This window comes from Arctopsyche grandis, chromosome 8 (genome assembly GCF_051622035.1).
Source record: "Arctopsyche grandis isolate Sample6627 chromosome 8, ASM5162203v2, whole genome shotgun sequence".
NCBI lineage: Eukaryota > Metazoa > Arthropoda > Insecta > Trichoptera > Hydropsychidae > Arctopsyche > Arctopsyche grandis.
In genome coordinates, this window is record NC_135362.1 from 17,169,906 (window position 1) to 17,186,983 (window position 17,078).

General features: G+C 36.2%; 3 protein-coding genes across 5 annotated transcripts in view; 1 reads left to right on the forward strand and 2 right to left on the reverse strand.

Annotated features, from left to right (window-relative positions):
- The window catches only part of LOC143915963 (acyl-CoA:lysophosphatidylglycerol acyltransferase 1-like), a 275,166-nt gene extending 274,975 nt beyond the window's left edge, over nt 1-191 (reverse strand). The window contains exon 1 of the mRNA XM_077436786.1: nt 12-191. Within this exon, the coding sequence (XP_077292912.1) occupies nt 12-25 (14 nt within the window). The 5' untranslated portion in view covers nt 26-191. The remainder of the gene's footprint in view (nt 1-11) is intronic.
- A 4,580-nt stretch (nt 192-4,771) lies between these two features.
- On the forward strand, nt 4,772-11,986 carry LOC143915966 (fumarate hydratase, mitochondrial-like). 3 transcript variants are annotated; one of them, XM_077436788.1, is made up of 9 exons: nt 4,772-5,114; nt 9,410-9,544; nt 9,620-9,701; nt 9,770-9,888; nt 9,964-10,196; nt 10,279-10,484; nt 10,558-10,923; nt 10,998-11,128; nt 11,197-11,986. In XM_077436788.1, exons 1-9 carry the CDS (start codon nt 4,989-4,991, stop codon nt 11,326-11,328), a joined length of 1,530 nt encoding a protein of 509 aa, XP_077292914.1. In that variant the 5' UTR covers nt 4,772-4,988; the 3' UTR covers nt 11,329-11,986. The 3 variants fall into 3 exon arrangements, with proteins under 3 accessions (XP_077292914.1, XP_077292917.1, XP_077292915.1); XM_077436791.1 differs by lacking the exon at nt 4,772-5,114 and adding an exon at nt 8,650-8,937 and having other exon boundaries at nt 11,197-11,985; XM_077436789.1 differs by lacking the exon at nt 4,772-5,114 and adding an exon at nt 8,699-9,212 and having other exon boundaries at nt 9,292-9,544; nt 11,197-11,985.
- On the reverse strand, nt 11,694-16,527 carry LOC143915965 (RUN domain-containing protein 1-like). Its single transcript, XM_077436787.1, has one exon. It carries the CDS (start codon nt 16,412-16,414, stop codon nt 14,756-14,758), a length of 1,659 nt encoding a protein of 552 aa, XP_077292913.1. The 5' UTR covers nt 16,415-16,527; the 3' UTR covers nt 11,694-14,755.
- Between the last annotated feature and the right edge of the window lie 551 nt (nt 16,528-17,078).

Sequence of the window (17,078 nt, forward strand, 5' to 3'; positions counted from 1 at the left end):
CTCTGACTTACCCGGGCGGGGACATGCCGCGGCCCGTGGGCCCGTGCGCGCCCCCGGCTAGCGCGCCTCACACTCCGCGCTCCGTCGCCGCGGGACGCGCAATGGCCGACCGCGTTCTACCGCTCCCCTCCACTCCGCCACACTCCACTCTGCCCCGCCGCCGCACTCTCCGCCGCGATCCACTCCTCCACTCCCTCCACACCCTCCGCTAGCCGGCTCAGCCTGTACGCCCTGCACCGCTATTCGGACGAACCCTATTGTATTATTTTTAGTAAATGGATTATTTCGCACATTGCAATCGCGCAAATGACAATCTTTGCCGTGAAAATTACAAATATAGAATATTTGGTGTAGAGATATAGCACGACTTGTGATATCACCTATTTCCCCTCATCGAACTTAATCTGTACAAATGACATTGTGGCGGCTCGCTTATACGACATGGTCGAGTTTGGTTGCCTTCCTGCGAGTGGGGACCAACCCGGCTGGGTTCGGAGAGCTACTACTCACTCTGTCTTCAGCTGTCATATAATAAACACGTGCATTAACATGCCAGTCGTCTCATTCGTTCATCCTCCATACTGGTGACCCCCGACATCGAGCCACGCAGCCTCGATTAATTTCAACATGCCGCTCATCCCTGCCTCGCCGAGCCAGGCGGGAGAAGCTACCCGCCGCGCCCCCATCGCCATCAACAGAGCGCGTCGCGGCCCGCGGGTGACAATAAACGAGCAGACACGGCTACCTACCTACCTACCTACCTACCTACCGACGTCCAGCCACAACGTCGATGACAGGTGCTTAAAAAAATGGGGGAGCGAATGAGACGACGATCTTGACAGCTGGATGTGGAGTCATGCGCGATCCACTACACATAGAACGGTCATCCAGCACCACAAGACATACACCACCTCAGCACCATCATCATCATCAAGGCCCCGTCCGTCCCCACGAGCGTCGTCACGCCGAGACGGGCGGTAGCGCTACAACACCTCCACGAGCCACAACGACTCACAGTCCAGCTCGGAGTATCATCAACCACATCGATGCCCCTGCCGCCCCCGCCGCCCCACCAACCGACATCAGCCTCGGAAGAGCGGCGCCGCCGCAGCATCGCATCGCGCGACCATCGGACCACCCACCGTCCTGCTCGCGACGTCACCGCCCTCGAATCTACCGACCATTCAGGGCGGTACACCTATGTACACAGCGGATGACCCACGTCAACATTTTTTTTTCTCCCCACGTAATAATTTTTTCTCTTTGTGTAACAATAATTTTTTTTCTTTTGTAAAATTTGTTTCTTTGTAATTTTGGTATCGCTGATGCTGGGGGGGGAGTGATGTGGCGGCTCGCTTATACGACATGGTCGAGTTTGGTTGCCTTCCTGCGAGTGGGGACCAACCCGGCTGGGTTCGGAGAGCTACTACTCACTCTGTCTTCAGCTGTCATATAATAAACACGTGCATTAACATGCCAGTCGTCTCATTCGTTCATCCTCCATAACATCATCGTGTCCTCTTCTCGTACACGAAAGTTAGCCGTGGCCGAAATACTTCGTCCAGCTTACCCATAAAGACGATTTGACTCGCTCCAGATACGCAATCCCACGGATACGCAACTACGCATCCAACATCGAACACAAAGGAAGACCTCGACCCCGTCGGAATCTTCCAGAACGTGATCTCACCGGCCCAGCTACGCGTTGCTCAAGCAACACCTTTATAAACCAGTGCATCGTCCCCAGATGCCAGTGAGCTTCAGGAACTCGACCTAGCTCGTTCCAGTGAATCTTTTACCTACTTCGCTGTACATACAAATACACCTGTATTAATCGAGTTATGGAGGATGAACGAATGAGACGACTGGCATGTTAATGCACGTGTTTATTATATGACAGCTGAAGACAGAGTGAGTAGCGGCTCTCCGAACCCAGCCGGGTTGGTCCCCACTCGCAGGAAGGCAACCAAACTCGACCATGTCGTATAAGCGAGCCGCCACAGAGTAATAAAGATCCTCTTCAAAACTCAACTGAATTTCCATAGGCTGGGAAACGGTCCAAAACCTTCAACCCCCCTATATTGGCACTCGAGTTCTCGTTAGTATGATATTTCACGTGAGTTAATCTCGATGGATGGAATTTTCGGGTGCCAGATGTTCCGTGATCGAGATTTTGGTAAACGGGTTACATTCCAAACATGGCCCGAACAGTTCGGTGATTACTAGTCAAATGTGAACCGGTCACAGGACAACCGGTCGCTGTAGATCAGTCACGCGTGATCACCCGTCACATTGAAACTGGTGACACCATAAAATTGGTCACGAGAAAACTGGTCACACCCTAAAATCGGTCAAACAGTTTTCTCGTGACCGTTTTTAGGGTGTGACCAGTTTTAGTGTGACCAGTTTTAGTGTGACGGGTGATCATGTGTGACCAATCTAGAGCGACCGGTTGTCCTGTGACTAGTTCACATATGACTAGTAGTCCGTTTACCGGCCCGAACATACCAAGACGGACCCCCGGGCTAGCATGCTCGAGCCCCCGCCCCCAAAATAAAGTTTCAAAATTGAAAATAAAAATCATTACATCAATATTTTTCACAATACATATTTGAACATCTAGTGAACCGAGTATTTTACGTTTGAGTTTGAACCATTGTGGCATTACAGGAATCCCTCGTGCGCTACAATGGTCGAAAAAATACAGAGAGTGGAGAAAACCAAAATTCCAAATCAAATTATTGATAAAATGAATATAAATATAAATAGTGACCTTTCGTATTTTGATAGGAATTACAATATTGTCTTTTTATTTATATTTTTTTTTATCTGGCTCTATTTCTCTTTTATAATGTTGGCTAATATTAGTTTTTGATTGGTATCAACACAAGATTGATATGATCTTGGTAGACAATTCCACCCAACACGCATTACTATATGCTCTGGCGAATGTATGTCAAATTTTTATACTGTCCATTTGTTATTATACTGACATTTTTATAATATAATACTGACCAAAATGGTTAGTAAAATACTGTCCGAAAACTGATTTATATACTTACTGAAATTGATTAAAATACTGGCCATTTAATTTGTTGCCCTTTTTTATTTGTATCTTGATTTATTATTACTATGGGGCCGTCGAGACCAATAATATTACTTATAATATTTTCCGTATCCAGTTCCCAAGTAGCCACCACAGGTGGCTATATGGGAACTGGATACGGAAAATATTGTAAGTAATATTGTTAGTTTCGAAGGCCCCAATAAATACATTAAAAATGGACAAAGAATAATAATAACAAATTAATGACCAAGTTACCTGGCAGGTTACCTCAATGCGTCACACCAGTCTTACAAAAAAAAAACAATAAAAAATAAATAAATTATCCATCATTCATCTCATTCAAATAGCCTCATGTTGAATCTCATGATCCGTTTGATTGTCGTGCAAGTGAATTCACTAGCACGTCAATCAAACATGTCCAAATGCTCACCTATCACGTTAAGGAACCGGACAGCCTGTACAAGAGACGAGCTACTGAAAACAGACATTCTCGCAATAATTTGTTGCAATAAAGGTTGGAAAAGTTTACCATATTCAGGAGCCCAAAATTTAAGCACTGATAAAATCTAAAAAAAAATTAACACTTTCTTACATTTTTAGTATTTTTTATTTCCTTTCATCCTTTTATGCCTTTTATGCAAGAACGATATAGAGGGTTGACTAAATATTTAAAATACTACTGAACCCCTGTTATCAAATTATTACATTCTCAAAAATAAGTAAAACGGGTATGTTGATTTTTGAGTGACAAAAAATATATTCGAAAACAAATGCTAAGACCAGGAAAAATGAAACAAATAAAACAGGTTTATTTAGTTTTATTTTATAACTTATGTTTTTATCGTGGTGTAAAGGTCTGTTCATACCTAGTCAGCACGTACCAACTTCAGCAGGTATCCGGCCGTACGAAAAGTATTATTTGGTACATTTTGTATGGGTATATTCATACCAACCGTCACGTTTACGCCACGGCAGGCTTACAGCAGTACCCGACATTTCCTGTTCATATATTACAGCAACATCCGTCAATGTATCGTATCCGTTTTTTTGGTCATCGTGGAAATATACACGCGAATTACGTGCCATGAGTCTGCCGCTTTGCTGTTTTGGACCAATTATCGATAGTGACATTTGACAGCTGTTCAATCTTTCGACATGGTTTTGGCGCAAATATTAAAAAAAAATTAATTTTTTACGGAAATATTTAAAAAAAATTTGTACATCATCCACAAGCTCCTTATACAGTGACAAAAACTCTCCTTCAGTTTTTCTATTTTTTAACATGGGATGCACATCAAAACGCCTCCGTGCTTTTTTATTGCCTTCTTGAGCTTCTTCTTTCAACAACAGCGCGATTATACATAATTTTTCGATAAACGTCGAAACATTTTTTCTGACTTGTATTCTGATGCGTAGCTACGAATGTACGTGTATGCATTCATATTGCAAGTACTCGACAATATGACGTAAGCAATATTGCGCCGTATCGTCATGGCCTCTAATGTATAAGTAAGCCGATTTTGCCTTGCACTCGACCAAATTGCTGTAAACGTGACGTGACCGCGACGTGTAGGTAGATATGAATAGAAATGTAATAAAATGACATATTTGAAACGGAGTCGTGCAGTGCTGAAGCCGTGCAGTGCTGTTAAGTATGAACAGACCTTAAAGAGTATTATAAAGACAAGGCAATATAATTTCAATACACAAATTTAGCAATTTAAAAACATCTATTTTCATCCGATTATATTTAAAAATATCTGCGACTGATATCTAGATATGCAAGATTAATTCAATATCGGGTATAAATTCAAAATGCGACATTCGTAGATGGCGAGAAAAAGTGCGCTGTAGGCCACATCCACTTGTGGAGAAAAGTATTCTAGTGTCAGTGTAATTGCAAGAGTTGTAAAGTGTCAAGATGCAGTCAGCTGGAGTCCGTTGTGCGGCGGGGCTGGCGAGGGTGGCGGGGCGTGCGGGGGGTGCGAGAGGTGTCTTCGCTACGACTCGCACGAGCCTGCACACGGCTCGACCGGCTTTTGCAGCGGTTACAAAAGTTGCATAATATCCTCACACATATTGCACAAATCGTTCGGCATTGTGACTGAAATATATTCATTGCCCAAATCATTCTCTAAATAAATTTGCAGGCTTTGTGTTTTTTTTATTAACCTGTACAATCATTATTCATAAATAAAAAATTCATTCATAATATTTGATTAATGCTACATATATTATTAAATAATATTTGCATACAGATAATACGAGATGTAATACAATTTTAGTAAGTAAATTAACTTCGACTTACCTTCAGACTATTCGCAAACTGAAAACCTTTGAGTGAAAAGTTTCTTTTAAAATCCTTCCAATTTCTAAAAACAATAAATAAATCATACAAAAATTAGATTTTTATATGATAATTAATGAATTCTGATGTGAATGAGTAATTATAATTATTTGAAAAGTAATACATATATTATATCTTTATATGTAAGTCAAAATTGTTTCTAAAAAGTTTTTGACTTGTAGTTTTAAAGCCAACTATTTAAGATATATGAAGATTAGAAGAAAATCTCCTGGCTGTTTACTTTTTTAGAAAGGCTAGTGAAAAGCTTTAAAAATGGATACATTTGTTTTCCGGTGTATGCAGTACGCTTTTTGTGGTGAAATCATTCCATCTAAAATGATAAAATTTCATTGGTAATTGAAGAAATAACCACCATAGCTTAGCAGATTTCTATAGAACACCCTGGACTGAAGGGTTCCCATACAAAAGCAGCTGGACAACACTGGGCTGGTTTCCTAGGAAACTTGGACTAAAATTTATATAATAAAAACTCACACTTAAAAATAATTATTTGATCAACTTATTAAATTATAGACCCAAAGCCGTACCAATGATTTTGGCACACTTGGCAAATATCAAATAAGCGCCATGGCTATTATCCTTTCAGCCTTGGCTATTCTCGCTGGCATTGTCAGAAATATGCGTATAGCTTGTATAATACTTGAATAAGATTCTTGTAAATCCCACTTGCTCAGTACATTCAAAATATCCATATGGTAAATAGTGTTCGGATCTTTGTTTTCTAATATATTTTTTTAATTTTTTCAATAAATATCATATTCACAAATAAGCTTTTAACCCTCATAAAAAGTAGATATAATGTGCTGAAATCACTATCGTCCAGTTTCGGCTTCTCTTTGAGTCAACAAAGTGCACAGTTAAAAAAAATGACCTGCGTGAATGGGTACCCACTAACAAACGTTCCTTTTAAGTTTAAACTTTTAATAAAAGTTTTGCTTCACGCTCCGAGCGCCCTTGGCAAACGTCCCTGTGTCAATGCCTTTGTAAGGTTCTGTATAGACCATTTGATTAACAATTATTTAAATGGTAATACATTATTGTTACCTAAATAAAAAAACTGCTACTTTAGTATGCGGTCTATACCTTCACATATCTACTTTAGTATGCGATCTACCTTCACGTTTTTACTTTAATATGTGGTCTCACTGTCTCAGTTCTCGCATTTGACAATGAGACTGAATAATACTGACCCTAACAACCTAATCTTATATGAATAGGGCCAACCTTAACTTAATCTAACCTATCCTGACCCTTAAATAAATAAGTGTTGGCTGCTAAGATATCTTTTTTTTTAAGTTTTACTTCAACAATATTTTCACAAAAAACGGATCTACCTCACGGGCCCGAATGTGAAACGCCCGAAAACGCAAATATCGGAAGGCAAAGATCGAAAATCGAAAGATAAAAAAAGGGTGCATGGTAAACTGTACATACTCACTTAATTTGCGCGAGCAGGATACAACAGGAACAAGAGGAACAGGCTTTTCCTCCCATATTCTGCGCGCGCACATTAATACGGGAGGAAAAGCCTGTTCCTCTTGTTCCTGTTGTATCCTGCTCGCGCAAATTAAGTGAGTATATACCGTTTACCATGCACCCTTTTTTTGATCTTTCGATTTTCGATCTTTGCCTTCCGATATTTGCGTTTTCGGGCGTTTCACATTTGGGCCCGTGACGGAGACCGAAAAAAAACATATCTTAGCAGCCAACACCTATTTATTCAAGGGTCAGGATACGTTAGGTTAAGTTAAGGTTGGCCCTATTCATTTAAGATTTGGTTAAGACATATGTATCTGCTGACGATATTTTGATAGAAATGCTTCGACAACATTATGGGGCGGCAGGAAAAAACAAAAACTGTAATAAAAATTCCGTTGCTGATACAAATAAAAAAAAATAGTCGACTATGATTCAAAAGTAGATCGCATGCTAAGGTAGACCGCATACTAAAGTAGCAACTAAAAAAATATATACATATGTCTACTATATATGTAAGTTTGTAGTTTGCATATTAAGATGGAAGTGATATGAAATTATATTATTCATTAAATATCCTTAAAATTTAAACATTACTTGACATTTTTAAATTCCTGAAATTGAGTCAAACATATAATACATCTTAAAACATGTTACATAATATGTACATATGTACATACATCACCTTACATTTACAATTTATTCTTATTGTCAGTTGTACAAACATCGTATGTATGTACATACACATGTAACATATATGTATATAGCATTTCTGGTTGTTCGTAACTTTAATAATCATTTTAAATGCGACTGTTGGGATTTATGATGTCTTTTAATTATAATATTTCTGATTTCCAATATTTTCATAGATACATATTTTAATGGTAATGGCTTATTTCAATTTCGCCATTAATAATTCATTTTAAAATGATTACTCATTTTAAAATTATTATACTTGACATTCTATTCATAATTTACTAGGCCTCCTTAATTCTATATTTTCTCTCAAATACATACACATGCACATACATATTTATGTATGTATCTCATATGAGATGTCAAAAAATATACTGAAATATAACATATGTATAATGACTCAAAAAAGTATGGATTGCTGTATGCTCGGCATAACGAAGAGAGATAGGAAACGGAATATGTGGATGAGAAGAAAAGTGAAGTAATTGAATTGGCAATAGGTGGGTCACATAGCTAGAAGAATCGACGAAAGGTGGACAAAAGAAGTGCTAGAATGGTCCTTGAGAGAATATAAAAAGGTGAAATAAAGACTGCAAGTCGAAATTTTACGAAATTAGGAAAATGTGTGGGGTGAGATGGATGAGAGTTGAATGGAAGCGTGTTGGAGAAGCCTTAATCCGTGAGTGGATAGTGAATGGCTGTAAATGATGATGATTTTCTTATACACATCTGAAACAATACACATGTACTAATTATTCCGAATCAAATTTATGTTTTCATTATATTTTTATAACGAATGTCTACTTTCTATTTTATATTATAAATTCCTTGACCGACTTAAAATAAATATGTACACTTCAATTACTTCTTTTCTCGTTCGATGTAACAATAATAAACACTAACAACTATCGTCTGTAAATTCCATATAAAAATAATAGCTACCAATGCGATTTTCCTCTATATGATCTTTTATTTATCTCGAATGACTGGTTATTGTTAATGAGGCATAACTCGTTTCGTACACATGTGTATGTACATACGTACACTCCCCACGCGATATCTTTAACCTTCACCTCACTTTGCTTTCATTCAATGGAACATCAGTCGTTGCCGGCAAGGGGACACAGCTCGTTATATTTTACCATCACCTCTACTTCTCAGTCAATAGTTTGATAGCAGTTTAAATATTTTATTTAAAATATTTGATAACTACTACTCTTTGCCTCTGTGATAAGGAGGATTACAGTGCGATAAGACTGTAACAAACTTCTATTTTAATAAGTTTTGTGAAACAGCTCGCAATTGAATGATGGCAGATCTTCGTCCTATGGTATTTAGAACGATTTCCACAGCCACATCTTTTCTCTAGTTTTGATAACACTGCATATAAATTGTATCTTTTCAATCTAATTAACTCTGTATGTATGTATGTATGTAAATTTATTTCGAGTCAAACACTTATACAGGCTGACATATGACTGATGGTAATTACTTGCTTGCACATGTGTGTGCAACATCAGAATGCACATGTGATATTCATATGACTTCACTGAAACCATTTTTTATTCATTTTTGTATGTGGAAACAGGTTTCTCAATATTTACTGTACTGCATTTACAATTTATTTTGACAAATATAGTTTTATTCGACAGAATTTTTATAGCTTATTTTTATTTTTATTCAGTCACATGCATCGTATGCTGAGTTTGTAATAAAAACGATAAGAATGTGAACATATGAAACACACACATTTTTATTTCATTATGTTTTGTTTATTTATTAAAACTACACCGCTTTTGCAGGCCTCCAACAAAGGCATCCGTAAGGAATCGGATACTTTTGGAGAACTAGAAGTTCAAGCAGATAAATATTATGGAGCTCAAACTCTACGATCTGTTATGAACTTCCCTATCGGTGGTGAATCGGAACGTATGCCTGTATGCATTTTATTCCATTAATATAAATAACACATATTATGCCGTTTAATTTTAATTATAATATTGTCTTTTTAGTATCCTGTAATTGTAGCTATGGGAATCTTAAAGAAGGCTGCCGCAGAAGTAAACATTGAATTTGGGTTAGATGAAAAAATCGGTTAGTGTTGTTATATTTTAAATATTAAAATTGAATTGCAGATGTTTTTAATAAATTATATATTTTAGCTCGCGCAATATCATCAGCAGCTGATGATGTAATATCTGGAAAATTGTACAATGAACACTTTCCACTTGTTATTTGGCAAACTGGATCTGGAACCCAAACAAATATGAATACTAACGAAGTAATTAATATACATATGTATACAATTTTTATTTATTTATATTTTCAAGTTTTGATAATTTAATAATGACAACAGGTAATCGCAAACAGAGCCATTGAATCACTCGGTGGAGAACTCGGTTCAAAGAAACCTGTGCATCCCAATGACCATGTAAATAAGTCTCAAAGTTCAAACGATACATTCCCAACTGCCATGCACATTGCAGTTGCAATGGAAATAAATCAATTATTATTGCCAGCTTTAAAATCCCTTCAAGCATCTATGCAAAAGAAAACTGACGAATTCAGTAAAATCATCAAAATTGGAAGGTTGCATAAAATAGTATATAATGAGTTTTAAAATTTGTATATGACTTACAAAATTTCAATAATTATTGTATGTATACTTCAGAACTCATACACAAGATGCCGTACCATTGACGTTAGGTCAAGAATTCAGTGGTTATACAAGACAATTGGAACTCGGCATCGAAAGAGTTAACGCTACACTACCACGATTGTATCAATTGGCTCTCGGAGGAACAGCTGTCGGCACTGGTCTCAATACACGTGTAGGATTTGCAGAAAAATGCGCCAAAAGAATATCTGAACTAACAAGTGTGACCTTTTTCATATTTTTATAAAACAATAATTACAATATAAGCAATACATAACAGCAATCTCCTTATAGATATACCATTTGTGACAGCACCGAATAAGTTTGAGGCGCTTGCTTCCCACGATGCCATGGTTGAAGTGTCTGGTGCTCTGAACGTATTGGCATGTTCCATAATGAAAATTGCCAATGATATTAGATTCTTGGCGTCCGGACCGAGATGCGGACTCGGCGAGTTGAGCTTGCCGGAAAACGAACCTGGATCTTCCATCATGCCTGGAAAAGTAAACCCGACCCAATGCGAAGCTATTACAATGGTTGCGGCCCAAGTTATGGGAAATCATGTAGCGTGTACCATTGGTGGATCTAATGGACATTTTGAGCTTAACGTTTTCAAGCCTATGATCGTCGCTAATGTTCTTAGATCGATAAGACTCATCGGTAAAATACTATATATAAATAAATGCCAATATGCAATATGTTTACATCGATTGTATTCTGATTTTCTTTTACAGGTGACAGCTGTAATGCTTTCAGAACAAATTGTGTCGATGGTATAATAGCCAATGAGGAAAATATTGCTAAAATTATGAGGGAATCTCTTATGTTGGTCACGGCGCTGAATCCCCACATTGGTTATGATAAGGTAATTTTTATTTTGTTAATGTTTTTCACTTAAAAATTTCTCTACAAGTATTTTTTCCGTATTTTCAGTCGGCTAAAATAGCTAAAACTGCTCATAAAGATGGCTCCACCTTGAAAGAAGCGGCACTGAAACTTAAATTCTTGACATCGGAAGATTTCGACAAGTGGGTGAAACCAGAAGACATGTTAGGACCTAAGTAATTTTTCGGTTATAACCTTATATTGGTTGTGTATAATACTCAAAGTTAAGACCAGAATTCGCTGAAATAGATGATCCACTGTTTACATTCTAACTTGATGTATCAGTCGATTGTGCAATAGGTTATTTGGCAAATTCATTTCAAAATATGAATGGATTCCTTAACTTTGATTATTATTTTATTTGAAATGGAACAGCATCGACATTAAAGCATTTCTTTTTTAATATGTTTTATATCATCAGTATTAAATATCAAGTGATCGATCTGTTTTTGTATTTTGAATAATAATGTAATTGGTTATTGAATTTGTAAATAAATTATTTATCACGAAATATGTTGTTTTCAAATAAAAACCAAAGTCAGATGCTTCAACATTTGTATATTATTCAAAATTTGTTACAGCAATTTAGATACATCAACATTCAATAATCAGATATCGTTACTGTCATTAATTAAACGCTTATTATTAATTAAGTACTATGACACTGGAATACTTGTAATTTTCATTTAATAGTATGTTTTTGAAATATTGATAACAAATGCAAAAAATATACAATACATATATATATGTATATACTTTTACAACCACTACATGTGCTCATTTATTTATTTTGGAAAACATGTACATAAATGAAATAAATGGAGATATGTTGTTTATAAAATATCTATTTATTAAAAAGAAATAAGTAAATGTTTTGGTAGATCTCTTAAGTGAAATTTTACTTTGGTCTCCGTTATCAAATACACTTTACAATTTATTACGAAAATTTGAGATTATAAACGATTAGCAATAGGCAAATTCTCGGCAAGAAGGCAAATATTTATATACATCCACATTTGCATACAAAGAATCTTATAACTAGCAAGTGAATACTATTAAAGAGTGAAAAGCAAATACGTATGTATGAAGGGTGCCAAAATGTTCCAGAATACATAGTATCATTCTAGTAATCTAGACTATTGTGTATGGCAAAAAATAAATAAGTAAGTACACACAAACACAAATGACTGTAATTATACATATCGGTTAACTGCTTTAATATCACAATTCTTCAGATGTATGCACAAAAGTACATTTCTATATGGCGATGATTATGTATGTACAGTGAAGTTAATTCATTCGATAGTTTTGCTGCAATTTAGTGTATGCAGTTAATGTTGGTTTTGCGTTAAATATTTTGACTAGTAATATTAATACAATTGTAACTATTTTATTCATATGAAAACATTTTGCCTAGACTAGAAAATACGCTTAAAATTAATATTAAAAATCTTTGGAATTAATGAGATGGTCATAAATTAAAAACGAAATACATTCAGAGTTGATAAATAATACTTTGGAATGCTTAATTAATCACAATATTGCACATAAAATTTCTATGATATAACAATGTAACGACAAAATTACAAAACGATAAAATATATGTTTTAACATGACAAATACAGAGGATGGCGATGTTTAAATAACATTATGGTTATGGTACAGTTATTTATACTTTTACATATTTTAGCACCATTATTCTCTAAACATATGGAAAACTGCAACAATGTATTTCAGTCGAATTACCGTAATTACAGCGACACAATATGGTGGAAAATACGATGGAATTTTTAATACAATCAATCAAAATAATAGTGGAATTACCCTGTGAAAAATTAGAAATAAATGTGATATGTATGTACACAGTATTGCTCGAGCGTATCAACATATTATGTTCGTTAGATTTAGGTTTCGTCCTATTGGAAATTGACTACGTTTCATTTTGTGACAAGAAGGTTTTGAATGTACGAGGCAGAGAGATGTAATAAAAATAGAGGGGCCCTTACGAATAGATAATTGTTGTCAATTTTACGCGGTCCGTCTCTATAAATACGCTACATCGCATGGAATACAATCGGATCAATTAACTTATAAAAATATATCCCATGTTGTTTATTGTGTGTTTTTGAATGTATTGTGCAAATTTACCGATGCTTGCCCATCTTGCGGGTAATATAAACAAACAGAGAAGTTTTTATCGGACATACGTCGGGCACCAAGCGTCAAATAAGACTGATGCTAAAATTATTTAGATCTGTCCGTGGACAGAATGTCACTTGACAACAAAAGAACACCTAAAGCCACTTCTATTAATATTACATTTCTCTGGTACGAGGTATATTTCTGAATTTATTATTATATGTATATATTTTTCACAATTACTGGACAAGTTAAATTTTTGGTATATTTCAAGATGGCATATTTTTTAAATAAACTAAAAATTAAATTATAGGTAAAATTTTTTGGCCAGTTACCGGTGACCGTGACCAGTTTTTACAAAAACGGTCAGTAATTTTATTAAAAAATGTCAGGAAGTATTCATAAAAGTGGTCAATACAATCGAAGAATCAATAATGGTCAGTAAAAACAATAAACTTGTCACTAAAAAACAATAAACGGTCAGTAAAAACAATATTTTATGTAACAATATACAGAATGGTGCAAGCACCACTGTTCTTGACCAAGACTAATTTTGATATTTCCGTATTTTGTCTTTTTTTATACGATTATTCTATGTTTCACTTCGCTTATTGGTCTGACACTATTCCTACATTCTTCCGATACTTTTGAAACTCCCATTTTGCGCGGTTTGATCAACGATATAAATTTTTATCTGCTAAATTATTAGATATTTGCATTTGATCTCGTGTAGTAATTTAATTTCAGTTTTCTTGTTTTCCAATATCATATTAAAGACACATAATCAAATTGTTCATGTTCATGAGTCTTTCTTTTATGTAAATTACTGACTATTTAATTTATTATTGAATTATTGACTGATTATTTAAATTAATTACAGACCATTTAATTTATTAACTGACCAAAAACATACCGCCAAATGTATAAAAACCATTTATAATTCTAACTGACCATTTTGATGTACATATTACTGACAACTAATTTAATTTACTGACCGAAAAGGAGAATTAGTAACTGGCCATTTAAACACAGGACTTAAATATATCCTAAATTAAATATTATGGCCCAGTGGGTTTTTTTTCAAAATTATACTATATTCTGTTAATTGTTTATATTATATATGGACATAGATTTGCAAAAATAATCTTTTTGTTCGCTTGTTTTTTAAAGCACTTATAAAATTTACTAATACATACGCATATAGTAGGCAATAATATGTCGTTCGTATTGTTGCTTACTATATATTACTTAATTTTATAAGTTTGCATTATATAAACAACATTTGTGAAGATACTTTTGTCAAATTCATTAGAGGATTGGATTCTTCTTGCAGAACTACTTCCATATACAGTTTAATTGTGACCGCATTTCATATTCAATACTGAAGCACTCTATCAGAGGTGTCTTCTTAAAGATTGTAACCATGAATACATATCACAAAACTCATTCTATTATACATAAACATATACTACATGAATACATCTTTAATGTTTTGGAACTGACGAACAGCCAAATCAATGGGTAAATCGAACTTAAACGACGTGAGTCGGTCCAAACTTTGCAGACTGTCTTGAAAACCGGTGTTGGCAACATAACTCGTCGGCGAATAACATATTTGCATTATAGTTTTATTCTTGAATATAACGTTAAGCCAAGCCACCAATTTGTTGGCGTTCAGTCCGGCACAGATAAACGCTTTAAAATGAGAATCGTAGCTCCTCTTGTACGGCTTGTGCGATGTTATTATAGCACCGATGGCACTCAACATGCTTTCTTTGTTCGAGATCGCTGTATTACCCACAATGTCCAAATTAAAGCTCTGAGACAATTTCCTAGCTGGTGTTGAGTTATAACACTCGCCATTACTCACCTCGTAATATCGCAATATCAGTTCCCATGCATGCATCTGCTTGGAGCTCAATCCTCGACGCATCGGGAAACAACCCACGAACGGGACAATACTGTTGACTTCGCTCATAGGCAACAATCCGTGCTGGACGAGATCTCGTATGTTAATAGCTAAATGTTTCCGAACAGCGATCGCCAACGGAACGTTTTGTAACAGTATTGGATTTTCTTCAGAGTCACTATCATAATCGCCCATTGCTGAACCGGACCGAGAGTTACCGTGCTTTAATAGATTTAATACTGCATCTATGGACATTTCTAGGCGAGCTCGTAGATCACCCCAATGATTAATGACGTGCGTTCTTTTGAGATTATTTTTACGGAACGCATCCGACGAGCACCCGAATTGGGCGACGGCGAACATTTGCAACAGAGCCACTACCTTCTTCATCAAATTGACAGTTTCGGCTCTCAATTCGTCATTTTTATTTTTCTCGAATTTTGGTTTCTTCTGGTCGACAAAGTCTTTTTTTGGTTCATGCGGAATCACAGATGAACCGTTCTTAAGGAAATTTATAAATCTTTGCATATCTTCAACTTGATTTTGTAACTGAATTATGAGGTCTTGAGAATTTGTTCCGTTTTTCAAAGAAGCCCCGCACATAGCTTGATGTCTCAGCTCTTCTGGAGTTAATGGTTGTTGCCAGCCATCGCGCAATGACTTCTCTATATTCTGTCTCAAGTCGTCGATGATTTCCTTTTTATGATTGGCGTACTCTTGTTTGCTGTCGTTAGAGAAGGAGTCCAATTCCTTCAGTTGATATTTTAATTGCTCTATGAAATGTAGTTGTTTGATGTGTTGATCTTTCAGTTTCTCGTCGAGTTTGTGACATATGGGGCAAGTAGCCGAATGCTCGGGTATATCTCTGGAGATTGTACCTGTCCCTACGATGGAGCCTAAGTCGGGGATACCCCTGAAGGTGAACTCTTCCAAGGATTTCAGCATTTTCTCTTTGTCATCTGGAGGTGCGTCTACAATTTGTCGTAAACGGAATTGCACCTGTGCTAGGTGGGAGGTGAGAGAGAATAGGGATGATGAGAGTACTTCCTGTTCTTCTTCCAATGCATGAAGTCGCTGTAGCTCACAGGAGTCACTCCGTTCACAGTCTGGAGTGCAGAGTCCTGATTCATGACAGCTGGGAGCTCCTACGGGTTCGCAACGCAACTCACCCCATTCAGGAGCTTCTCCACCAGACTCCACTTCACTAGACACCGACATAATTGTTTCTTAGTGAACTTATACCGCTACAACTAGAAGCAAAGACCCAATCTCCATATTGACAGTCGATTGACGTCTGGGGCGTGACGTCACGCGCCCACACAACAACCCCCACCATCAATCCTCGACCTTTCCCTTTTATCCATACCTCGTTATCAAACAATTGATACCATATTTTCTGAATTCCTAAAAGTACTGAACGACAATCTGATTTTAGATAGGATCGGCTTCGAACCATAAAGATTAATCTTTATTTAAAAAAATTAAACACTTTTAAACTAACAAAACTATTTATTAAACTATTTTAGAATTCCATCCAAAATTTCTGTTATTTTTTTTCACTGTAAAAGTCAGTAAATATTCTGAACTTGTATCTTTATAAGCAGCTACACATGATATTCCATACAGATACTTTCATAAAGCTTCACCAATACGTTTATTTAATTTAATTCAAATTAATAATTTATTATCGAGTGTGCTTAATATGTACATTGATTGATTGATGAATATATTGGTAAACGGATTATTTCGCACATTGCGATTGCACACAAGACAACTGTATGCATGAAAATTTCGGGTACCAGATATTCCGTTACCAAAATTTTGTGACGTGTGCGAGATATATTATAGTTGTAGTTGTGGTGGTGCTGTAGTTGCTCTGTAG